This window comes from Cydia strobilella, chromosome 2 (assembly GCF_947568885.1).
Source record: "Cydia strobilella chromosome 2, ilCydStro3.1, whole genome shotgun sequence".
Taxonomy (NCBI): Eukaryota; Metazoa; Arthropoda; class Insecta; order Lepidoptera; family Tortricidae; genus Cydia; species Cydia strobilella.
In genome coordinates this window covers 24521903-24549022 of record NC_086042.1, presented here as the reverse complement: position 1 = coordinate 24549022, position 27120 = coordinate 24521903, and the positions used below count along the sequence as shown (strand labels likewise).

General features: G+C 36.7%; 2 protein-coding genes across 2 annotated transcripts in view; one reads left to right on the top strand and one right to left on the bottom strand.

Moving 5' to 3' along the window:
• LOC134754193 (protein Wnt-4-like) overlaps positions 1-17614 on the top strand; it is a 72838-nt gene extending 55224 nt beyond the window's left edge. The window contains exons 2-8 of the mRNA XM_063690340.1: positions 8776-8914; positions 11751-11871; positions 12083-12240; positions 13485-13592; positions 14939-15085; positions 15882-16009; positions 17278-17614. Coding sequence (XP_063546410.1) covers positions 8776-8914; positions 11751-11871; positions 12083-12240; positions 13485-13592; positions 14939-15085; positions 15882-16009; positions 17278-17479 — 1003 coding nt within the window. The 3' untranslated portion in view covers positions 17480-17614. The remainder of the gene's footprint in view (positions 1-8775; positions 8915-11750; positions 11872-12082; positions 12241-13484; positions 13593-14938; positions 15086-15881; positions 16010-17277) is intronic.
• A 3323-nt stretch (positions 17615-20937) lies between these two features.
• On the bottom strand, positions 20938-26882 carry LOC134753489 (chitin deacetylase 7). The gene is made up of 6 exons (XM_063689367.1): positions 26693-26882; positions 24534-24846; positions 22742-23009; positions 22373-22559; positions 21328-21468; positions 20938-21188 (listed from the first exon to the last, which is right to left on the bottom strand). Exons 1-6 carry the CDS (start codon positions 26852-26854, stop codon positions 21114-21116), a joined length of 1146 nt encoding a protein of 381 aa, XP_063545437.1. The 5' UTR covers positions 26855-26882; the 3' UTR covers positions 20938-21113.
• Between the last annotated feature and the right edge of the window lie 238 nt (positions 26883-27120).

Genomic DNA, 27120 nt, shown 5'->3' with positions numbered 1-27120 from the left:
TAAAATTCTTACAACAAATTGCAATAAATGTTTACCTGTGGTAATGAACTTCCGTGATTAACTTGTAATGTGGCTTTATTATACCTATACAAGTTGGTTGGTACAGAACGAGTATAACGAGTGCCTTTACCACGTTGAAAGCTTATGAAAACTTATTGACTTTATCTTTAAGTGACCTACCTATAACTAAACATTAAGAAATCTTATTTAGGTACACTTTAACACAATAAAAAAAAAATCTTTATTGCCACACCTTAGGAAAAAAATCTACAATTTGTGAAAGGATAAGGCTTAAAAATACAATATAAACTAAACTTAAACTTAAATATCAACTTAACATAATAACTATTACAATGCGCTTTGCTATGTGATTGTGTAAGAATATAAAATATAAAACTAATCTGTGTGCTATTAAACTAGAAATTCGAGCAAAAATGGGCGGGTAACAGGGTATTAAACTTTACGTTTGTATATTATGATAGTAAAGTAAGTATCATCACTTACTATTAGCTTTGATTGTGGTATAACTAGTTTCTTAGAGTATATTTCTTTTTTACGACGGGTCGCTAAAACAAACAAGAGCTATTAAAATAGAAATATCAAAGCGCAAACAAAGAGCAAGTTAATCCCCAAGATGCAGATGGTCGGAACAAAATTGGACGGACGAGTCCATTAGTAGCCGCTTTAATACCTAAATCCTATGAGAGAAATGTCTTGTAAGAAAAAGAGGCTTTTGGGGTTGCTGTGTTATTTTAGTGGATAATTTTCCTACTAAACATGAATATTTTAAACATCTTCATCATCTTTAATAGAAAAAACCGACCTCTCAAAACAATTTGAAATACCATATAAATTATTGGCTGGTATTTAATTGATCAACAGGTATAGTATAATTAATCCATTTCGTTTCTACATATAAGGGTCGCAGTTCCAAGGTAATCTAACCTACTTCTCTGATAGCAGTTCGGTTCTGTAAGGACCGAAGTTCAAACCTAACCTAACCCACTTATCTAGTAGCATATCGTTTCTGTAAGGGTCGCAGTTATAACTTTCCGGGTACGAGTTCAAATCCGGGTCCGAGTCCGGGTCCGTGTCCGGGTCCCAGTCTAAGTCGAAATCGAAATCGCCAAACGTATACTATGCGTCGTTGAAGAGTTCCGTTCTGATCATCATCAGCAGTTCCACTTAATCAAATGCGACAGTTTTTAATGTAAATGCTTCATTTTCTGATGAAAATACAAATATCTCTATACTTATGCCTTTAAGATTTGAGGAGTTCCATCGATTCCTCATGGATCCTATCATCAGAACTAGAGCTTGACAAAAATGTGTCTTAAAAACTTAACTTGCTTAACAAACATAACGAAGAGGACACATCGCCAAACATGAACTATGCGTCGTTGAAGAGTTCCATTCTGATCATCATGAGCAGTTCTACTTCATTAAATGTCACTTTTTAAACCTAAATGCTTGATTTGTTGATGAAAATACTAAAATCACTATATGTACGCCTTTAACATTTGAGGAGTTCCCTCGATTCCTCATGGATCCCATCATCAGAACTGCGTTTTTACAAAAATGGGACCAATCTGTATGTATATACTTACAATAAAAATAAATAAAAATAAAAATCGGTCTATAAATTACGGAGTTATGGAGTAACAAACATTTAAAAAAACACAACCGAATTGATAACTTCCTCCTTTTGAGATTTGGAAGTTGGTTAAAAATGAATATAAACAATACATGGTCTTTGCTGATTTATCTAGCAGAGACATGCTTAACAAGCTTGCATTAAGTGTTTTAGTTAAAATTAATTTTACCTATCTGCTGCACTAAAATGTGTGTCTGTATGAAAGAGATAAAATGCATAACATTATGTTTCAAGTTCACAATAAGTGTGACAAAAAACCAGTAAGTCAATCTTAGTTAATTACTTACTACATATAATAGCGGAAATGCATTAAAATAGACGTAAAAGTAGTAATTAAAATTCCGCGTTGATTATTTATTTTAATGTTGTACCTACTCATGTAGCTTTCTCATCAAAACCGACACATATAATTACACGCTTAAAATATCTCTTAATCATAACATTTCGAAGATAAGTTGTCTAGAAAATTGACGTTTCCGTAAGAAAACTGGTTATTTTGGTCATTGATCATAGTTTTATATCATTCATTAATAATAATCACGGGTTCTAGAATGCATTCACAGTTCGTTTCCTTAATGGCAACAGAATAATTACCTTGTATACCTATACAATCCAACATGTATTGTAAATTACGCGTTAACTACAGAAAAAAATGTACTGAAATGAAGAAGATGAATCACACTAACAAAAAAACAGATGTTTAAAAAGGTGTTTAGTGACAAAGGTATATGTATATATATATATATATATATATATATACATACATAGTAGGTTAAAAATATATAAAATATTATTAAATATATATATTTTTTTATTGGAATTTAGTTCTTAAATTTTAGGCTCTCAATTACTGACTGTGGAATCAAACAAACGTACAACAAACAAACGAACCTATATACAGGGCGATCAATCCAAATGGGTCAGTATAGAGAAATCAGAAACCATGAGAGCTAGCAAAATCTGTTCTTAGGCTTGTCTAGGATCCATCTGTCCATCTGTTCTAAGATTTAACAATAATGCAATCAAACTTTTTTTTAAACTCATAAATAACCGGGAATCGAACCTGGTCAATATTTTTTATGAAATCGCGTGTAGTATTTGTTTGTATAATTGATCCTGAAAGTATAAGGACAAATTTTGCTATGAAATCGTGTGTGTAACATTAGACTGAAATGCCCACAATTTAAATAATTTGCAAAATATTGTCATTAATAAGAACTGACTTCTCCCTACTGACCCATTTGAATTGATCACCCTGTATATATACTGTTTATGTTAATAGCCTTAATATTATAGTCACGACAACGATGGTAGTTAACCTCATAAATGCGGCCGCAAGCTCAAAACTAGCTGTTTACTTTGGTGCGATAAATAAAGCAACACATGCAGTGAAACTGGGAATTCTGCGTGCGATAAATATACGCTAATGTTATTACGTATGTACTGTTAAAATAGGATTATTAGCTTGAATTTATGACAATCATGGCAAAATAGCAAGTCGACACACTAGGCTTCTGTTGACGAAAGGTGTTATATTATAATATAATAATTTATTAAAACAAGTCACTCACGTATTTTCAGTCGAAAATTGCTATTAGGAAAATTGTTATTATTTAATATGTCGGAGTCTCACGGAAGTCTTGTTATGAAGATAGGTGTTTTAGTTATTACGACAGACGTATAATGTGCCGGTGCTATACTTAGTTTAAATTGAAATCGAATTTTAAATCGAAAGTCAGGTATGTGTTTAAGTTATTTTATTAAAATTTGATTATTTGGCTGACTGTTATTCTCGCAAATAATAATGGTCAACCTACCTACTTGTATTTTTTTACATATTGAAGATTGGTATACACGATGAGTTTACAATCTTGGTGTATTTTATTTAATGTCTTAATATGATAACTCTATCTAGATAACTCAAAACGACGATTTTACTGTGTAATTATAGTGAGCGACAAGTTAAGCTGTCAATAAAGATTTGCGTCAATAAACAGTTAATTGACGAATAAAATGGCGAGTGAAATGTTCGCCGTACTTTATTGTTTCATAAAAGACAATATCGAACGGCGTTAATAAAGATTTAGTTAGTACGTAACGACAGTTTTCACTTTCACGTTTAATAGCATGGACGGGTAGTAAAATTTGCTCGCAAAATTGTAATCAGACGATAGCTTTTATTACAGCATTTTTCAGCGACAATATAAATAGCAATATAGAAGAATATGACACTCTGACACAAATCACAAATTCGTTACCTACAGGCGTAGGCGCTCCTAAATATCATAGGTAAGTAAGTACCTGTTATCACTGCTTCCTCGGGAAAACTTTGGTTATTAATTTATCTTAAATGGCTTTTTTTAGATTTAAAAGTTTTGAAACATGTTTAAGAATGTTAAATTTGCGTACCTACGCTGGCTATATGTTTAATTTATGATTTATGCTATGTTATAAATTAGTATAGATTATCTTAGATAATTAATATTGCAATTTAATATTATGAAATAAATAAATCTAAATCTATGGTCAAGGTCGCTACGGCTTCTAGTCGCCTTATTACTAGCTATGGGCACTTCTTTCAAAATAACTCAACTGGCATAATTAATTGCACTAGGCTTTATCTGTCAAAAAGTTCTCATTGCATATCTTTATTTACTTAATATCGCAAACGAAAATGACAGTCGTGTTTGCGGAAAAACCTGTGAAGTGAAGTGAAGTATATTCGGGCATTCGACGTTACCTACTCTTCAATCGCCCGTAAATAATGCAAGTTTCATTTGCCATAAACTGCCTTGAGGGGCACTTATGACTCACATAATGACGTCATACCTACTTGGAGCTAATATTTCACGGCGGTGTTAATCAATTATAGGTCTGACTACCCTGACTTGACTATACGGTGTATCGGTCTAAAAAACGTAGCTGTCATATTTTTTATTTATTTATTGTTATATAAAGAAAACATACATACAGTTACAAAAATTTCGCCAAACTGTGTAACATTTTTTTAGCGGTGCGCTCTTATCATTGTTTTATCTTACCTAATACGTACTTATTGATTACTGTGCTACAAAATTACAACATTACAAGTTAGTTTTATGCATAACAGACTGATGCAATGCGCATGCATCCCTGGAGTGCATACTAGTATGTACCTAAATCTAAAACAAGCTCCCACAGAAGTGGCCAGAAATTCAAAAAGTAACTAGTAAACTTCAGTTCACCTAGCTTTAACTACACTTTGTCGTTTATATCGTTTAGTGGTTGAAAATGGTTGTGGTGGGTTTGAAAATGGGTCTGGGAAAGTTTAGGTGTTCGTGAGTCATATTTTAAAACATTTTATAAGGATGTACCTATTTGTTGGAAAAACGTGCATTCACAGCTCAATTATTCAATTGCTTATCAGAGAAAGTAGTTTTGCCAGTTTCTGTAAATGGGTGGATTTTAATAAATTTGGATGAGCTTTAAGAGCTCCTCATTCTGAGTGGAATAAACACGAAATCTCTTGTTTGGCCAAAAAAAATTACCTATGTAACTTTCAATTGGGTTGCAAAATTTATATACGTTTTCGTAACTAAATACGTGAAATTGCGCTTACATGTATTGTACATAATAAGGAACTATCTATATTCACGAACTTTATCGAAATCTGGCGAAAATACCCGGGTATGTCCTTAAACTAAGGAGAGGTATGGGCACTGTGAATGACATCTCGCTTTGTGTGGTAGGGCACAGGACAGCGGATGTCATTCCAGATCTAGAGCAGAGTCCAACTGGGGAAGTACCTCCACCTTACAGAGAACCGCAGCCAAATAACACTAGACCCTAGTGCTCAACGAAGGTGCGGAGTGTCAGGGTCGGCAACGCGCATGTAGCTCCTTTTGGAGTTGCAGGCGTTCATAGGCTACGGAGGCTGCTTAACATCAGGCGGGCCGCTTGTTTGCCACCGATGTAGTATTAAAAAAAACGACATCAAAATAAAAATCGGGCCAAAAAATTTATTGACGAGTTAAACTTATGCATGTTATGCGTGGTGTATGCGTGGTGGGCAGCATGGTCAATCTTATGAGTTTCGTTATACTCGTACATGGATTCTACGGAGATCGCAGAGGTGCGCAGCAGTTTCGACACCGGACGCCCATGTCAACAGTTTGTTCTCCTGTTGACATCTCATGATAACAGTATTTAGGCTAATTAACCCAAAACTGTAACATCTTGTTTGTATTTACTGACAATATAATCAGTCAGTTTTCAGTCAGTAGACAGACGTGGTTATACGGTTAAAAGAAAATTATTTTTTTCAGAACATTTACTTTTTTTCAGTACCTATTTTGGTTCAGTCTCGATTATAAACACATCACTAAGTATATATATTTTAACTTAACTAATGTTAAAATCTCCAATGACATAATGTGAAATCAAAGCCTCCTAGATATATTATTGGTATAACCGCATCTCTAAGTACAAATAAGTGTGGATACAACAAAAAATATATATATAATTTTTTGACAAAATAGATCCATTAGAATAATTTAACAATTTAATAAGTAATATGAGAATAATTTCCTGGTAGGACAATATTTTTCCATTTGTTTTCATCTCTTCATGCTCATGGGACTAGGAGACAGAGGAATACCACTTTTCAATCCTACTTTGCTGAAATACTTTCAGCCCGCATCAAAGAGATAAACAATGACCCACTTTCGGAGCATGATAAATGAAAAAGTCTAACGCCTCGTAAGTGACTACTTTCCTCACGAACCACATCAGCTACTCTTTATAAAAAGTCAACATGATTTGTTACTTATAAGACACTATTTGATACTATAGGTTCTATGGGAGTCTTACGTTGTTACGCAATTAGTACCAAATTTGTTTGCTTAGTTTAAAATAATTGAAAAAGTAAAAATGCGTTTAAACTTGTTTTTAGGGTTCCGTAGTCAGCTAGGAACCCTTATAGTTTCGCCATAATTACTTTAAAATTACTGCAGTTTGCAGTGTTTTTCATAAATGTTGCAATCTAAATATTTTTCGCTATGGGTTGTTTTGTTATTTATCTCCAGAAGACATGCAGTCTCCGATTGCAAGTAAGTCCTAAGGAAAAAATCTGTGTCATAGGCCTGTTACAAATTATGCAAATTTACATTGTCTTTGGTTTCCTCGCTTATTCCTCGATATGAAAAGTAAACTGATTTTAACTCGGGTGAAGGGCCCATTTCATCCCTTGGTTAACAATCTACTACTATACTACTAGCTCCCGTTTAGTCTATTGTGACGGAAGGGTAACTAAGGTACGGAACCCCTACACTGAGCATGGCCTGACATGTACCCGAATTGCCAAAGTATGGGTAGTATAATGTTAGAACATCGACTTCGATGTATTCTCACAACGATTGTACTGTTTAGATATGTGCCCAGTGTCTTAAAACCTACACAGTAAGTAGTTATCTACAAAACAATTTAGGCGCACTTCATCGTATAAAAGTGCGCTTCATAGAAACAACACAACATTTTAAGGTTACATTGTATTATGCCCTCTATTTCTGTGAACGTTCTCAGAAACTCAGATCTCAAAGCCATTTGTTCTACCGCTAAAGAGCTTTTCCACGAAGTTCAAAGCTCAAAGCCGAGTTGATTACGAGCCGAGACAGTTAAGTAATCAATTCTACACCTTCGGCTTTAGATAAATTGAATATACAGTTTTCAGTTTAGGTACGTTAGATGTAATTGGCACACGTTAAAGGTTATATGTGGGCCTTTAATTGTTGTTCCTACTTATATTTACCGCTGCTATTATACATGTATAGCAAATTCATTGTAGCTATAAACAATCCTGCATTATTGTTGATGAATTTGATGATGCTACGTATATATCATGTACCCTAAAATAAAACTTACCTTCGTTGTTATAAAGCACAATTTTGCCTAAAACTGAGCACATTCTGCTTTTAAACAAACCCTTCACTCAATTCCTAGTGACTGCTAGGGTAGGATGATTGCTACAGCGAAGTAAACAACGCTAATCTGCCCGGTATTTTCCTCTTAAAAACAAGGGAACGAGTAATAAATAACAACGTTAAACATAACAGAAAAGCAGGCTTAACCTAAGAGCGCTCAAAACAATGAATCTACTAAGGAGTAAGGTTATTAGCGAGTCGTCCGCGCGGCCTGAGAGCTGCCACTCAAATAGCACTCGAAGGAAACAAAACTCGCTATTACCTACCCCCTTTTGTTCCATTTTTGAAAAAATGTTCTCTATTCAAACCGGCCAATGCGAAGCGGGCTCGGCTGAGACCGTTGATTGGCCGACGACCTCCGAGTGGAAATAAAAAGTGCTTGGGTAAATGAGACGTGTCCTCCCGCTCGCGCTTGTGGTTGTTTTATATTGTGTTTCTGCTCTGTTTTTCGTTTTAATTGCAAGCATGAGAGGATGTGGGGTAGGACCTTGAGTGTTGCACGTGCAGCAAGCGCATTCAACTTGTTTGAATGGGGAAGGGAATCCTGCTTATGTCATCCATGTTGTGATGGGGTGGAGGCTGGAGTGGCTTGATGACGTATGATGATTTATTGAAAATAAATAGGCTACGGGCAATTGCTTGACAATTAATTAGTGTTTAAATAATGTAATTAAAATTTATAAGTTATGTTTGTTTAGGGTGATAGTGATGCAGTTTAATGGACTATTACGATAGGTAACTGAATAAATGTTAATATTCTTCTAGTTTTTAAATTAAATATTTTAACTATAAACTTCTTTTAATGATTCTAGTGTAAAATTGCAAAAAAAAAATTTTCTGGTCACATTATACCATTAAGAACGTTGCGTGTTTCGCCTCCATTCAGTTGGCAACACTGACTAATAGTGTTAGCTACATCAATCCATTTCCTTTTGCTGCCGTTTCTTAACCCTTAAATGCATAGTAATGTATGTATGTACACAACAAAAAACGTAGAGATTGTACATTGCGTTCGACAAACGTCTAACATGACGTCACCGGATTCCTTAACAGCCGAATATATTTCTTCCATTATTATACGGATCCAGCCTTGTTTACTTCAGCAATGAGCAGAGTCATGTAAAATTGTTATAAAATTAATACTTATTCATTTTATTGTTACAGGAATTTAGCTGCGCCCAGCCCCGTCCAAGGAAACACGTCATTGGAGACGATTACGTTGCACAAAGATAACTGTCAGAGGCTAGACTACTTAGGCGAGCGGCAGAAACAACTCTGCTTACTGTCCGATAAGATGGTTCAGGTAAGACACATAACACATAAAGGTTAAAAAAAAACACTAATTCAGACAAAAGTCCAATTAAAATACAATAAAATTAAACTTATACTAATAGTTGCTTCAGTCGATAGGTATGACTAGTCTCATTTGCATTATTAATACAAGTACAGTCACATTTATAAACTATAGTTAAAAACTTTACGTCGGGTAGTTTAGTGATGTTTACCAATATCTCAATTGACATTTTGCTGGGACGTCAGTCTTCCGTGACCACAGCTGCAGCTGTGCAACCTAGCTGAAATGTCAGAAAAAAGGTAAAATAATAAAATCGCTTTAGACCCGTTAAAGACATTAATTATGTTAACATTTTTCTTATGCATAAAAATTCATACAGTTTTTTCTGTCGTTTTTCAGTTGTCAGGTGATATATAAAGTAGTACTAAAAATTAGGAACATATTTTATTAGGCTGGACGCGATTAATTGGGTCATTCAAGAATCATAAATACGATGCCAAAACACATCCTTATATTAATTTCGAGACCAAGTAGAGACCACCCAGTAGAGAAATATCTTTATACTGAACATATTTAATAGATGAATCAATGAATTATTGAAAGCAGCAGGCGCATTCAGTTATCGTTATTTACAGCTGGCAGACACAACTTTACTTTAATAGGTATTTGATATTAGGCCAATCGATAAATGCAAACCACACTTCATAGCACTTTCAAATTTCACTTACCTACTACTGTTATCTGTGTGTAAAATTATATCCAGGATAAGACAGCCAGTGCCAGTACATATACATATAAATACGACGACCGGTCTGGCCTAGTGGGTAGTGACCCTGCCTGTGAAGCCCGATGGTCCTGGGTTCGAATCCCGGTAAGGGCATTTATGTGTGTGATGAACAACAGATATTTGTTCCTGAGTCATGGATGTTTTCTATGTATTTAAGTGTTTGTATAAGTATTATATACATAGTTGTCTGAGTACCCACAACACGAGCCTTCTTGAGCTTACTGTGGGACTTAGCCAATTTGTGTAAGAATGTCCCTATAATATTTATTTATTTATTTATTTAAATAGGGAATCTTAAAATTTGTTGGTGACGTCATCATTTATAACGTGTTTATAGCAATTATAACAAAAGTAGGCAAATATAAAAAAATACTTATTTATAAATTTCGAAGAAGATTCCTTAAAAGTAAACTTTTTATGAAACATGTACATACCTACTTAAGTACACATAATATAATGTCTCGTGCCGATCGTGAACTTCATCGATTACTTCATAAACCGGAGAATCGTGAAGTGTATTCCACTCCACAATATGATGCAGGCAATTAACGTTAATGATACGATAATTCCGTTTATAGCGTATTAACGTTATAGGATGCTCACGGGCATAAAATAGGCAACAACGTTATTGAACAAGCAAAGCTCGTTTCTAGGTGGAATTGTTGTATTGAATACGGCTCGGCTCATAAATTTACGAGGAAAAGTAATTTGGTTTTATTATAACACCATTGGAGTATACCTATTTATTTTAGGGAATGTTGGGCCCTAGCCTGACTTGGCTCTGAGGAATCAGTACGACATTCATTAATACTGCTACGTGATTACCATATTATTAAAAGCTTTTAATTAACTTGCCCTGTTAGTTAGTCAGTGTGGGTCAAATCTTGGAAGCTAGATTTGACCTACTTTCCGATTTCGATTGAGCTGAAATTTTGCATACATTTCTAAATCGGATGACAATGCAATATTATGATGACATGGAGCTGATCTGATGAAGGAGACAGGAGATGGCCATGGGAACTCTGTTTGGGGTTGTTAGAATTGTCTCGATGAGTATTAGTTGTCTGTGAAAAGAAAAATACAGTCAGCGATAAAAGCTAGTACCAAAACTGAATTTTTTGCCAAAAACTTATTACACCATAAACGAGAAAAAGGTACCAACCAATACAGCACATTTACCAAACCGAGTAAGTAAAGGTTACATTCGGTCTGTGACCACTTGACCAGTGACCAGTTACTATTGCTGTGTTGTTGTTGAGAAAGGTCCCTGTCAATCCCTTGATGAAACGCGTTGCTGTTGTAGTCGCATTACCGTCGCGATTAGAACGTTCAATTCCTCAACATTTTATTAAAGAGATTGACGTAAACGCTGCAACAGTAACGGTGTTGAACTTGCTGAAGTCGTCATTTGATTTACTCTAAGAGAAAAGTGAATACAAAACAAAAACGCGAAGGAGAAAGATGATAGTACCTACCTACTAACAAAATTGGATCAATGGTTATCTGAAATAAATAAAATTTGTATTTGTATGGTACCTAATGACATGGTATATGACAATAGGGTAGTTGACACATGTTGAATTTTATAACTAAATCTAGTTAAATAAATCGAAAATGAGCAATTTATCACAATAATTTGGAAACTTAAAAAATATGTGGGAATAATAAAAAAATACAAGACCTCAGTTTCGAAATAAAACTTTTTTTTAAATTGGTACCATTCGATTCGACATTTTACTAAAAAAAATATTGTACCGCAACAATATACATAAACACAACATTTCACCGACAAAATCGCAATTTCCTTGTTTTCCATTCGTCGCGCATCGAAACGGCTTTTAAGCAATGGGGCTTCTAAGCAAAGTGACGTCACGATGTGTTGCCATTTGTGTTAGAGCGTTTGCTCAGTAAAGTGGCGATGCCAGACTTTGACCATCACCTGTGACTTTTGTATTGCTTTAAAACAATGGGTCCCATACACACATTTGATCCTCAAAACAAACCTGATCGACTGATACCAATAAAAAAATTGTCATCTACCCTATTGTCCTGTTCCAGGTGCTGCAAACGGGCGCTCTGCAGGCGGTTGAGGAGTGCCAGCACCAGTTCCGACACAGCCGGTGGAACTGCAGCACTGTGCAGAACTCCACCGACATCTTTGGAGGGGTGCTCAAGTACAGTAAGTATTATACGCCCAAGTGTGCTCAAGAGATACCTTAGGCCTCTGACTTACTTCTACCATCCTCACTTTTGTCTACCTTCGTCCGAGCCCCTTTTTTACTACGATGACCATTGTCTGACAGTGAAAATTCGCCTTGTGTTGCTGGTTCAACAAGTAAATATTGTTCTTGATGAATCGTGATAACCTAAAATTCGTAACTTGATTCCAGAATCGCGTGAAGCGGCGTTCGTGCACGCGTTGTCTTCAGCGGCGCTTGCGCACGCCGTGGCGCGCGCTTGCTCGCGAGGCGAGCTCAACGAGTGCTCCTGCGACTCGAGGGTGCGAAAGCGTACACCAAGGCACTGGCAGTGGGGAGGATGCTCTGAGGTAGGCGTTGAGTACTGATGCTGACTTAATAAGTCTTGTGAAGCAGTGTTCAGCAGCTTACGCGCACGTGCATACGAACCAGGATTGGAACCAGCGATATTCGATTAGAAATTCACACGTCTAAATTACTAGGCCTCTCGATGAGCCACTGCAGATGTTAGGAATAGATACCTAGCCAAATTTTTCGGATGTTATTACACTACTTAGGATTAGTCCGATGTTTCTCCTTTATAACCGAAGGAAGAGGTTTTCAATTCGTCGGAATCTTGTTTTTATTATTTTTATGTAAGTATGTTCACTGATTACTCGGAGACTATATTTTTTTTAATACCACGACGGTGGCAAGCAAGCATACGGCCCGCCTGATGGTAAGCAGTCACCGTAGCATATGGACGCCTGCAACACCAGAGATATTACATGCGCGTTGCCGACCCTTTAAAAACCTGTACACTCCTTTTTTGAAGAACCCCATACTGTAGCCCCTCGGGAAAACCTCGGTAGGGAGCGCATTCCACAGCCGAAGCATACGCGGGAGGAAATTCCTCTTAAACCGCACAGTACGCGACCATTTAGGTGCTAGGGTGTGAGGATGAACGAACTGCCGATGGCGAGCGGTGCGGTGATAGAAAGCGGCCGTTGGCATCATGTCAAACAATTCTTCGGAGCACAGCCCATTGTACAGGCGGTAGAACACACACAAGGAGGCAATATTTGATCCATTCCGGTTTTTTGGTCCTTTCTAGTTAGTCCCCTTTGTCATCAAGTCAGGATCTGAACACGTCAGAAAAATTATAATATTTTTAAAAGCACCAAAAGTGCATTTATTCTCGAAAAGTATCGCAAAATAAACTTGCTGATGAAGGCCATAAAATGATGGCATTTAAAACTGGGTAGTAAAACCGGTTCTCTTTGTTAAAAATTAAATTAAATAAACGACAATTGATAATCTCGCGCATAAATTAAATCAAATGGTATTCTTGGCAATGTCACCTTTATACTTAAGTACTTCAATAAAATTATTTTTCTATCTTATCTTATGTATTTACATCCGAATTGCATTTAATTCACGGAAAAAATCAATTAAATGTTATCAGAATACTATCCAGGTTAATCTAATACGCACATTGATTTAATGATTCAATAAATACCTTATTATAGATCAATAGCTTTATCGCGATTTTTATCTATATTCTGTGTTATTTTGCAAAATGTTTGTATTCATTTTTGTCCTTTCTCATTTTCAGGATATAAGGTATGGCGAGATTTACAGCCGGGACTTCGTGGACTCCAAAGAAGACAAGAACACTGATGAGGGGCTGATGAACCTGCATAACAATGAAGCGGGAAGACGGGTACTTAATCATTTACTTACCATAAAGTAAAAAACTTTATAGCAGATAAAGATGATAAAATATAGAATTAGTAGCTTGTCTTTTTAGGGTTCTGTAGGTACCAAAACGGTAAATAGGAACACTTATGGTGCGCATCTCTAACATCGCAAAATATCTCGAGAACTACATACGCTATCGATTTGAAATTTGGACGCAAAATTTCAAGGTCTAGTTACTAGGTCAAGTGGGGTGTCATTTGAAAGAGCAGTAATACATGCTATAACCAGATTATTGAAGGGGACGTGGTTGTAAGTACATCTATTTTTTGAAATCGGTTCACATGATAAGGAATCCCTATCCCGGATATCCCTGAAAAAGCGACATATATACCTATTGGTACATTAGTTCGCGCAAATTAGTTAGCCGATTTGCCGATACTCGATAGACGGCGCTGTACAAAAATATTTTTTTCACCTCAGCAGCTCGAACAAGCCTACTTTCGTCACTCCCTGGAGTGAGGAAAGTGCGACTTTCCTCACTCCAGGGAGTGAAACACAGTAACTTTTTAATTTAGTGAAGGCCATGAACTGCCACTCCATACTTCTATTACAATTTTTTTTTCTCTGTATTATTCCGTGTAGTTCGAAATACATTTTAGCCTTTAATATGTTCTCACTACTGAGGTGAAAAATTATATGTGCAACACGAGAGCAAAGTTATTTTACATCTCGTGTTTTTGAGTCCCTCGCTACGCTCAAGATTCTAACTTAGAATCACTCGCTTCGCTCGTGATTCAATTATAGAATCTTTCGCTTTCTCGGGACTTAATATAAACATTCGCAAGAAAAACCAACTTTCCTCCTGTTGCACAAATAACTATTGTATACTTCAGGCCAAAAATCTTTTGTGTTTATATTGCATAAGATAATTGAGTTTGTACGGAACCCGCTGTGCGCGAGCTAAACCAACTTGACCGTTTTTCATAAGGATTCAGGAGATATACATTAGTTTGTTTTTTTATTTATTTTGTGTTTAATATTTGGGGCATTTTCTATGAAAAGGGACCTTATTGTCGATGGCGCTTACGCCGCACAGCCACTGCGTCGCGCGGCATTGTATTTATATCGGAGCATCGTTAATAATGGCGTAAGCGCCATCGACAATAAGGTCCCTTTTTATAGAAAATACTACATTTATTTATATTTTTAGATTTAGCTATACTGGAAACTGACTATTCAAAGTAAAAATGCCGTGAGGGCGATTCGAACTTTATAATCTTGTTATGAAACGGTTATGGATATGATGTGTCAGATTATAAAGTTCGAAATTATAAAGAAAAAGACTTGACAAAAATGTACTGTTTCCAGGCGGTACGAGGGCGCATGCAGCGCGTGTGCAAGTGCCACGGCATGTCCGGCTCGTGCTCGGTGCGTGTTTGCTGGCGCCGCCTGCCGCAGCTTCGCGCCGTCGGCGACGCGCTCACCACTCGATACGAAGGGGCGTCACATGTTAAGGTACAGTCATTTTGTACTTTGTCCATTGACAAGGTACGAAATGGGTCAAAAAATTTAATTCATTGACTGAACTGGTTTGTTTGTGTGGTTTCACTTTTAAGATCTTTCGTAAAATATTTACCTATTTAAATCATTTGACTTTTGATAATTAAACGATACATTTTTAATGACTCGCAAGTCTCGCAACACACCACTTTTTTATGTGTACTTCCTTCTCATCTACTGTATCACAGACCTTTTTCTGAGTCAGCTCGTTGCACTGGTTTTCACACGGTATGCTAATTTAAGGCCTAACGATTATAAACTTTAAGCCCTTTAATGTAAAGTGGCATACGACCATGGCTATCCTCTGAATCTCTGTAAATATATAAAAAAGTTGGTAAATTATATTACGTTGTATTTTTTAGTTGGGTTTTAGTTTCGAACTTATTTATTTGATTTTGAGGTCGTGATTCCTATTTGAAATCACTTTAGGTATATTGCTTTCGGGTGGGCGTCCTCAGTACAGCAATAAAATACATGCAGAGCGCCGCATATATCGGGCTATGCCCGACTCATTTGGCATGGGGGCGCCGAAATTTTCCAAACCCATTTTCAAACGGCGACCCCTTCATGCTGACATGAAAAGACCTAACAAGACCAACCTGGTTCATTTAGAAGACTCTCCTGACTACTGCGAACCATGGCAGCCCCGGGCGGATTCTCACACAAATCAGTATTTAGAGTTAAATGTGTAATATCTAACCGGCAATTTTCTACTTGACGGTAATAAAAAAATGGATTTAACGATTTCCAGGTGGTTGAAAGAAAAAGAGGAAAGAACATAAGGAAACTGCGACCCCTTCATGCTGACATGAAGAAACCTAACAAGACCGACCTGGTTTATTTAGAAGACTCTCCTGACTACTGCGAACCTAATGATGAGTGAGTTTCGTTCAACAACTTAAGTTCCTAGTATTTCTTGTTGGTACAGTAATCGACACTCTTCCCTTGTTTTTGCAAACTTTTTTTTAGAGCTATCCTTCTCTTGATGAACTAAACTTGCCTCCAGAATCAGGCGAACTAAATTGACATGAAATTGACAGATAAAATGATACAAATTAAAAATAGTCACGAGTAGGTATATGTCGATAAAATGATATCGATAAGTAAAATATTGCAATTACTACCCATGTGATAATAATAAGGGGGTCACAGGCGATTTCGATTAATGAATGTCACAAGAAAAGTGGTTGATTCGATTGTAAGATTGTAACGTGACCGATCTAATCAGGAGGTGCGGACAGGAAAATGCCAAATTTCTATGTTAATATGCAGCTTTGGAGGCGAGTTGTTTATTTTGAGAGCTCGGTTGTCGCCATAAACCTAAAATTGGTGATTTAATTTTGTACTTGTGGCCGGTAGATGAGATTGACGTCTATTTAAATTCTGACCAAATTTGTCAACTTAATTGTCCAGTTTGGGGACTAGTTTTTACAATCGAAGCAATAAGGATCACCGAGACGATTTAATTTTTGCGTCCACACCACACAATGTAATTGAGAAATTAATCAGATTGTGCGAAAAATTGCCCCAGTCTGGGCTGACCTTTTTTGTATTTTAATCCAAAACATTTATTTAATTACAAAATATTCATACAATATCTCTTTATTACTATAAAATTGCACAATTTGCTAAATACCAACAATCATTTGTAAAATAACATAAAAAAATATACTTAAATTTACGTTTGAACTGACCGCGCAACATTAGCGCCCCTAGCGGTGAATTCTTGCGATATTCTCTAATTGAAACTTTTTAAAAATATTGATATGAACACCACTGGCGAAACTGTGGTATTATTTGTGCATATTGATTTGTCAACTTAGTTCGCCTAATTCTGGAGGCAACTTTAGTACTTAGGTAGTCACCAATTTTGCCCTCTCTTAATGTTTTCAAACTGACTTTTGTGTTATATGAGATGGTTTATCATCTCGATTGTTTCTTTCGATACTTATCGTTTTCATCAAAGATTGCCCTCTATCATCAAGCTTAAAACAGCCTCTCTACCAGCGCTCTTCAGCGTTACCAATATTCGCATACATCAATAAATCGCAAGTATTTCGAAAATAGCTACCTACCAATAAAATGATCACTTTTCTTCATGTGAGAAAGATCCAGAAATATGAACAAACTTGTTCCGTATATTTCAGGGTCGGCATCCTCGGCACGCGCGGGCGCTCGTGCAACCGCACGTCGGCCGGGCTGGACGGCTGCCGCCTGCTGTGCTGCGGGCGCGGCTACCAGACGCGCGTCCGCGACCACGAGGAGAAGTGCCGCTGCCGCTTCGTCTGGTGCTGCCGAGTGCACTGCGAGCTCTGCCGCTACAAGCGCGATCATCATGTCTGCAATTAACCGTCTCGGTTTTCGCATTTGTTTACAACTACAGTCCTACAAGAAAATTTAGCCACTAGGCTTCAACAGGCAACATGTGATACAAACATTACTTACATTCATCTCATTCTGCCGCAGTGCGTTTGTTTGCTGTTTAACATTTGACGTTTGACGCATCTCACAAAAAATATCGTCGTGACAGGACAACTGTGTTACCAAAGTGGTTCGCTGTTAGGTCGTTATTTTTTAATTTCTATATATTTCTTGTAGTGCTGCAGGTGATACAAGGATATCCAGTGTGTTTTTGTTGAAACTCACTGACCTTGCATTTGATTTCAATGTAATTTATGAAAACTTGCAATTGAAGAAGTATTGCAGGAAAATATATTCAGAATGCTCTAATATCCGACCAGGTTATTGAGGCTTTAAATTGCACGATCACAAACTTACATAGGTTTTCGTTACACATGGTGGTTCAAGTAATGAAAGCTGACTTTGGTTCAATGTATTTTATTTATTACAATGATAAGAAAACATTTACCAGTCAATATCTCTGACAGGTTGATAAACTGAGAGTCTAAAATATGTTACTCGTAGGTATAATTCCTAAACTTTTTTATAAACATATCTTGAAAATTGGAAACGGTAATAGTAAATGAAAGAGTTTTATGGGAAAACAGTGAACTAAAATTTCAATTTAATTGTCCAATCCAAATCCAAATAGGTGTATGACTGACTGTTTTATCTTCCGCATTTTGCCATTTATGAGTATCATACAATCAATAATATAGAGCCAAGCCAAATATGATAACTGGTGAATGTTTCATTGTTTGTATAGGTACTTAAATAAAGTTTGATTCTCAAGATATACATATACCTATTGTGAATGGACTGATTTATTTTAAGCGAATAAAATTTGTTTATTTTTTAACTTAAGCTTTAAAATTATTTACAGTATTACTTTTAATTTATTTTACTTAAGTTATTGGTGTATAAAGTTGTAAATAATGTTTTGTTAAAAATATAGTAGTAACTTAGGACCAGCCAGTAGTACTTCAATAATATTGATAACTATTTTAATTTTATCAAACTGTAAATAATATGTTTAAGTGTCATCGTACTTTTAGAAAAATGTAATGATTACTTAATTTTATTTTCTACCTCAAATGATCGAAATATTTTATCGAGCCATTGAATCCTATTCTAGTAGCGTTACTTTGTTTCGCTTTCTAGGGAATTCGTAACTATTGTGTACATATAACGCGAGTGTAAGTTAGTGATAATAATTTATTACACCTTTATTAAGCTTTATTGTACCAGTCTTTACAGTAAATATAAGCGATAAATTATCATGTTTCCCTACGAATTCATTTTAATATCCATTGATGTTGTTCACTTCACAATTTTGTAAATAGGTACTTTATAGTCTTAAGTATGTTTGTCTCTCATACTATATATATGATACGTGATATTATATAACTAGTAACTCCGATCTGAAATATTTTATTTATGTTTGGAAACTAAGGCATAATTTCAAATTTATAAACTGAAATAAATGTCATATACGAAGGAAAAAATGACCGAAGCCTCCAGTGTCGAGCTTAATAATTTAATTTGTTCTTAGAATTTCAAATTTATATAAAAACTAGGCATTGTTTCTCATTATTGTCTTCATAAGTAGCAAACTAATGCTAAACAATACACAGGTATAGGTATTTATTTAATTTAATACCATATCTAATATCACGAAACATTTGTTTGCCATTGAACTTTAAAAAAATCAAAGTTAATTAATTTAAAAATAAGGAAAATGTTTAGCAGTTTCATGCCTGATTCAAATATATGGAAAGTTCGATGATTCCAAATTAAAAGGTGATTATCTGTCGTTAGTAGTAAGTGTGCAATGAAGGGGCATAGATGTGTAATTTTAATTTAATGTTTAGCGGTAAAGAACAATGAATGCAAAGACTCGATGTAACCATTTGTATACATTATACCCACAATTGGTAGGCGAATAGTTACTATTTGATGTAAATGCCGTACAATAAATGTATTAGAAAAGTTTTCTGCGGTTTCATTTCAGTTATTTAAATATGTAGTTAAAGAACGAAATAATGTCATCTTTACTCGTTTAAAGACTTACACACACTTATTTTTCATCATCTTGACTTTCTGTTGCATCTCAATTGCGATTATGTCACTTTAACAAGAAACAACGTACCTAATAAGTCTTTGTTTTTCTTTAATAATTTTGACAACTTTCTTTCCTAGAAGTAATTGAGATTGTTATCTTTAGTCGTTATCATACAGTGTATACCTAAATTATGTTTACTGCACAGAAATCACAGTCCTTATCGGGCTTTTGGTTTTGCTTCTACTTTTCGATAATGGGAATCTCTTTAAAGATATACCTAGTAGGTTTTATAATAAATAAATAAATAAATATTATATGACATTCTTACACAGATTGAGTAAGTCCCACGGTAAGCCCAAGGAGGCTTGTGTTATGGGTACTCAGACAACGATATATATAATATATAAATACTTAAATACATAGAAAACACCCATGACTCAGGAACAAATATCTGTGCTCATCACACAAATAAATGCCCTTACCGGGATTCGAACCCAGGACCATCGGCTTCACAGGCAGGGTCACTACCCACTAGGCCAGACCGGTCGTCAAAAATTTTATATATGTTACTATTTATTTCTAACTCAAAATTTTTAACAAAAATAATTCATAGAAGCTTTAAAATAGATAGAAAGGGTATCTTATCTTTATGCTAGCCTGAAATTCAGGATTACAAAAACGGGTTTCCTTCATCTAGGCAGAGAAAAATATGTGCAGAAGTAGCAAATGCCTTTATAATGTCATGTATTTGTTTTAATAGATCTACTTACGTATTTCAACAAACGAAATAACAGACAGACCGAATCGTAAGCTTAATGTACAGTCCCAACCGGAAGAAAACATGAAACTTGGCATGCATATCTTATGTAGGTTCTTTCAAAACAATAAAAGTGAAAACGACTTGTTAAGTGGTTGTTTCTCACTTTTGTGTCCCATTTTGCAGTGTTCATTATTAGGTACCTATTAGCAAAACGGTTGATGTTGAACAAAGCTGCCAACAGACAAACAGCATCGACTTGACAAGTTGCTTCCATTTCTATGTTTTCTTACCTACACATGCTATGTACAGTCAGAAGCAGAAGTTGTTAAGCGGGCCAGGTGTTCAAAATGATCTTGAAGCGACTTTGTTGTTCAGAGAATAAGAGCGTGTCAAGGTAATTTTGAACACCTCGCCCGCTTAGCAACTTCTGCTGCTGACTGTACATGCCAAATTTTGAAAATTAGCGTCATGGAAAATATGCGAAAACAATGTAACAAATCCAAGTTTCATGCTTTCTTGGTGGACGATATATAAGTATATCATATATGTTCTTTAGATATACGTTAGAGAAATTAAATAACAGGGTTCAATGAGCAGCAGTGCTTATTTATTTCAATACTTTTAAAATCTTTAAAAATAATTTTCCGGATAACTGATCACTTCAGAGCTTGATCAAAAGTTTTACTTGTAGGTGGTTTCGTAAACTTTTATTTTTTAACGCTGTTGCTCTTCTTCTTGTTCCGAGAGAACTTCCAAGTTCACTATTGACCGAGAGGGTTTCCCAACCATGGGTACGTATTTGGGCACTCGTTACAGATCTGCATCCAGTATGCACCCTTAAAACAAAAACAAAAACCATTAATAATCATAATCAAAAACCGCCATAATTATTTGGGAATTTATATCTCAAAAGATGCGCTCGGTATTATCCCAATATCCGTCTTGGTGCATTCAGATGGAAAGCAAGCTACTCACCCATTCGTTGTGGTCGGAGGTGAGAGGGCCACAGCTCTGATGCGGGCACGCGGTGGACTGCCATGTCCGGCAGGGCCGGCTCCTGTATTCAGTAAGTGGTACGGGATCCTTCACCCAGTCGATCATTTCAGCCGAGTTTACCTAGAATTACCGGGAAGATATTATTATATACAAACGATATTTCGTTGTCTAAACTAATCAAATCTGAGTTACATACGAGTAGGGTCAAGGAGGGAACAGTGGCTCAGAAAAAATAGCCGGGTACAGTGGCTCACTCAACCTAATTCCAATATGAGAGAGGATATTGGCTTCCCTACATCACAAACATTCAGTAATCGAACAAATTCAAATGGACGAGCAATGGTTATTCTAACAAGTAAGAGCGCTTTCACATTGTGCGATCCGATATCGGATGTAGGATCCTACATCAGCGCAGTCAGGCCGCGGGGGCGCAGGCGCCGGCTTTAGTGGTCACGTACACTACAACAAACATTATGCATACATTATACGCACACAAACAAATATTATTGGTCCGACAGCTGCCGGGGTGGTCCGACATGGCTGAAATTATCGGAAGCGCCAAGCGCCCTTCCGATATCGGATGCCGGAAGGCGCTTATGAGAAAAACGTCCGCCTTTTTGCGTTATCTATCGTTTTTCGTAATAATGATTTATTAAATGAATAAATAAATACAGAAAAACGGGTCTCTATTGTTTGACATAATTATTGAAAGTCTTAATGTAATGATTGTCATATTATCATTAGTCATAATTTGGTTTTTCTCAGAAACGCGTAACTTTTCAGGATTGCCTTAAAACAAACCTAACCTAACCTATCTATAGGATAACCCGAGAAAAATCCTGAAAAGTTAACGGTTTCAGAATTATGACTAATGATAATATGACAATCATTACATTATGACTTTCAATAATTATTTTAAACAAAGGGACCCCACAGAAAAACACAATAGTCTTACATTTTACATTGTCGGATTTTACATCTGATATCAGATCGGGCAATGTGAAAGCGCTCAAATGATCTTTACCACAAAACAATCATGCAAGTTGTTGACCGTGTCTAAGAATCTTTCTAAAGCCCTGTAGACGGCGGGGTTACTTGCGAGGTACCACTGGTGGACGTAGAAGCCAAAAGGCGAGCGGTTGCCCTTGTAGTGCCTCTCGAAGTTGTCTACTATGAACTTGAACCAGGCTTCTTCGTCAGTCAGCTCAGGCCTGTTAGAGATAAATGTTAAATTACAATCATTTCCAAGATTTTTACTGAATAATAGCAATTTGCTATAAAAATTCACTCATCGGCAACAAATTAGGTACTACTTATTAGGATGTGGTATAATTGATTTTTGTTGGGTGCAAATCAATCAATAAATAGTCAAAGATCACCAAGTAATACTTACACACTGAAGCAAGAATCAACCATCGAGCAAGGGAACCCGTCCAAATCGACCCAACTGACCATAGGCAGAACCCATACTCCAGGAATAGATGCAGTGGGGCATTCGGGAACAGCGCAATCCTGGGTAGAGGCGTAGTCGAGGGTGTACGGCCACAGGCCAGGGTTTATCTGGTTGACGGTAGCCATAGAGCAATCGTACTCGAGTCCGTAGTCGGCCATGACTTGGAAGGAAGCATTGCCATTCATCTGCAGGAATGGGATGCGGATACCTGGAAACGGAGAAGCAATATTAGTATCAATGTATTAATCATAATGTCAGGTTCGCGTATAAGAATTACGAGTATAAGGGCCAGTTGCACCATCCGTAGTTAACAGACTGATCAACGTCACGCAGCAGAGATCAATGAAACTTCCCATACAATAAAATTTAGCGAACGCTTTAACGGTGACAGACGGTTTGGTGCAACCGACCCTTAGTCGATAAAGCTACAATTCACTTATCAAGGAGTCCTAATCGAGTTTACAATTAGACAATAAACAAGAAAACAGTTTTTGAAGAATTGAACACTGAATTTATAAAATTATATAATTATGTGTAAGGTAAGACTGAGAGCGTAGTAAGTTATAACTGTTATAAGGTATAGGTATGATAGTTATGACCTACGCAAGTACACATACGACGCTTTCTGTAGGAAAACAAATATGACTGCAAAAACGAAAAAAAGTATAGTCCGAGTATAGTAGAAATTGTAGAAAATTATTGAAGGTGCCACTTCCTACGTAACGTTTTAAGGTTTTGACGTAAAATGCTTAAACATGGCAACAATTTAGTATGGATTTTTTTAGTATACCTATACTTAAGAGCCCGGTAACGGATTTAGAGCAAAAATTTAAAATTGATAAATTTAGTAGTTGAAATTGTTACGTAATATCTAAATCACAAGTATTGGTTTCTACTAGTTATTGTGCTAACGCTGCTAACACGTCTTCTCATCTTGCCTTTTAATAATGAGGTCGCGAGCGTGCGTTACCGATAACGAGAAGGGCCAGTTTTTAAAATTCATCAAAAAAATATGGTGGTGGTTATACAAAATGATGTATAAGAACAGCAAATGTTGTAGATTGTTTATGTATCAAAATTACGTTGAAATTAAGTCGATTTTCAGAGAAATTGTCACTTGTTTTAAAGTTATTTCTGGAGAAAATTGATTTCACCTAACTTTCATTTACACTACTTTAAAGTCATAATAACAAAAATGTAGTCTCTTATTATTATTATATATTTTTTAAAGTGGAGTGCAGGATATGTGTAATACTAAATTACCATTTTTAGCAGTCCAAACTTTACAAAATTTACAAATAAGACCGACAAAATCAGTGCTTTACGCGCGTTACCTAAACGTCCATCAGAAAAACATCATTACCTACTAATTTAGTGAGTCTGTATTCAAAAAAATTATCTATTAAACGGCAAGCTGAGAAGACGTTTTTAATAGAAACCAGTACTTGTTATTTCTATTACGTAACAAAAGGTGTACAATTTCACCGACGCAATCTATCAATTTTACATTTTTGCAACTAAAATCGATACCGGGCTCTTAAATAAAAGTAAAAAGTAATTATGAATTGAAAATTGTCATTTAGTTACCAATCATAAAGTGAAAGGCCAGGCCGTGCTCGAGGCTGCATTGATGATGGAATGGTGGAATTGTTAGGACGACCAAAATTGAAATATTTTATAAATAATTTCTTTTGTTTTTGTTTAAAAAGATTATTAAAATTAAGCTGCTTACCTTTAATCGAATCAAGTGGAATATTGGCGAAATGAGACATCTGAGCTTTTTGGTCTGCAAATTCCAACTTCATGACATCGTAGGTAGCTTCCTTCCAATAGGTGTCAGGGGTTTGGTGGCTCATGGAGTGGAGTGCAATCTCAAGACCATGGTTATACAGCTCGTTCACGACAGAGTAGTCGGTATATTCGTGGTTGATGTAGAAGGTAGTACCGACGGGACAGCCATTGCTGTTGTGACGGTCGAAAATGAGGTCGCGATATGTTTCGATGTTGACGACGTTCACTCCGTCATCAAAGGTTAACAGGACAAACTAAAAGATGAAAATAAAAATAAATAAAAATAAAATAAAAATAAAATTCATTTATTTCAGACAAACATGGTCCATAATATTTTTGTCAGTTGTTAATTAAAACTTATAACTACGGTTAACTTAAAAATAAACTTAAATAACTATCTTAGGTGCTAAAGATAAATGCAGAGAGGACCAGTGTCTTATCAGGCCACTGTCCCATCTGTCAGCCACGACGGTCAAAATGATGAAAATGATGAAGCGGTTTTGAAAAACGAAGTCTATATTTATAAAGATATTCAAGCCCAAAGGTACTCATCTTCCTCGCGTTGTCCCGGCATTTTGCCACGGCTCCATGGGAGCCTGGGGTCCGCTTGGCAACTAATCCCAAGAATTGGCGTAGGCACTAGTTTTTACGAAAGCGACTGCCATCTGACCGTCCAACCCAGAGGGGAAACTAGGCCTTGTCGGGATTAGTCCGGTTTCCTCACGATGTTTTCCTTCACCGAAAAGCGACTGGTAAATATCAAATGATATTTCGTACATAAGTTCCGAAACTCGTTGGTACGAGCCGGGGTTTGAACCCGCGACCTCCGGATTGCAAGTCGCACGCTCTGACCGCTAGGCCACCAGCGCTCAAGCCCAAAGGTACTATCAGCCGAAAAAGTGCATGGCGACTTTATCAATGAATTCGTTCATAATTAATCCATACAATTTCGCATCTCACAATATTTATGTACATTCATGATTCATCTGTATTTATTTACTTAGTATTGAATCAATTGTATTTACATTAGCTTTTTTTTTTACAAATTGGCAGCGTCACGGTAGACCTCGTCGGAGATGGCGGGCGTCGGAGACTTTGTGGAAGAATAGGAGGGAGGCCTTTGCCCAACAGTGGGACAATATGGGCTCATAATAATAATAATAACGAATAGGCAGGGCAGCTTGTGGCGAGCTGTCGGGGAGTAACGACCCCACGGACCCGAGTGCTCCAGAGAGTCGGTCAGGGCATCCGTCACCGGCGTGTCTTCGTCGGTCGGCAGGACTCTCGGCTCTGGCTTGCCTTCATTGGCTGTCCAGAGAGGAGTCGTTAGAGCCAGGGGTGGAAGTGAGAGATGCATATAAGACGCAAGTTGGCACAGTGGCTCTTAACAGGCGGCGCACACCTCTCGTCACCCCTGAGTCGCTCACAACGGTGGCTCCTGGTCGTCTTCACGACGGCAGTTTCAGGGGCCTATCTAGTCAGCGGCAAGTCACCACCTGCCTCGATAGCGTGTGTTAGCATTGTTATAGCAGGTGTCCGGACTTCTTTACAATAGCCCAGTCTCATTGTCCACCTAAACTTCAATCCATAGACCGGTATACTGTTCACTTCTACAATGCCTGCTGCGACGGGTTCATGGGTGTCTATTAAATTGTTGCGCCTGTGAACGGGTTCAAGCAGGCGTTCTACATGACATTAAAGCTCTCCAAGCTCTACGCGTTGGATCTATATCCCCACGCAAGCCTATCAAAAGACCGGGATTTATAGGCCCGTGAAATCCAAGGAGATACAAATAATAACAAATAATTTTTTTAACGTTGAGCGTTATTTATAATGTGAGCCTTCTAGAATATACACTTTATAACAAATATTGTTACCTTATTATTATAACTTCGACAGCTGATTGGACAGGTGAATGGTCAAAATGATTGGAGGAGGAACATTGTAGATTCTTGGATCTGAGAGAAAAGTGGTTGAGGATGACGCATATTTAGCCCAAAAATATCGTATCCCTACTATCTATTTGTCAGCTAATGGAATGCAAATATATTTGAAGGTAATGTAGTCGAGCAATTATGTACTTATTTTGACTGTACTTACTTGTGGCGTATCCCGCTCGTTAAGTCCACCGGGAATATCTGTGCCAGAACACCTGCAGGCGGGCGGCTGGCAAGCTTCGGGGTTACAAGGCTCGGCCAGAGGCAGCACGTCCTCTTCAGCCCACGCAGCCGCCAACAACGCTAGAAGAAGCAGCTGCTTCATTTTGATTGACTAACTATATGACTAGTGTTCAAACTTATATAATGCAGCTAAATTATCAGCACTTGGTGCACCTTATGACAATACTTTTATCAAAATTATGATATGAACAACGATTAATGCTGTGATTCCGCTAGATTGTGCTGATATCTCAATAATATCCATTATCTATGTATTCATATTGGTTAGTGTAGCGGCTGTTTCAGCGGTAATGACGAGGGTTGCAAAAAATATATTTATTCGAGGTTTTGTAACTTATAGTATTTGAC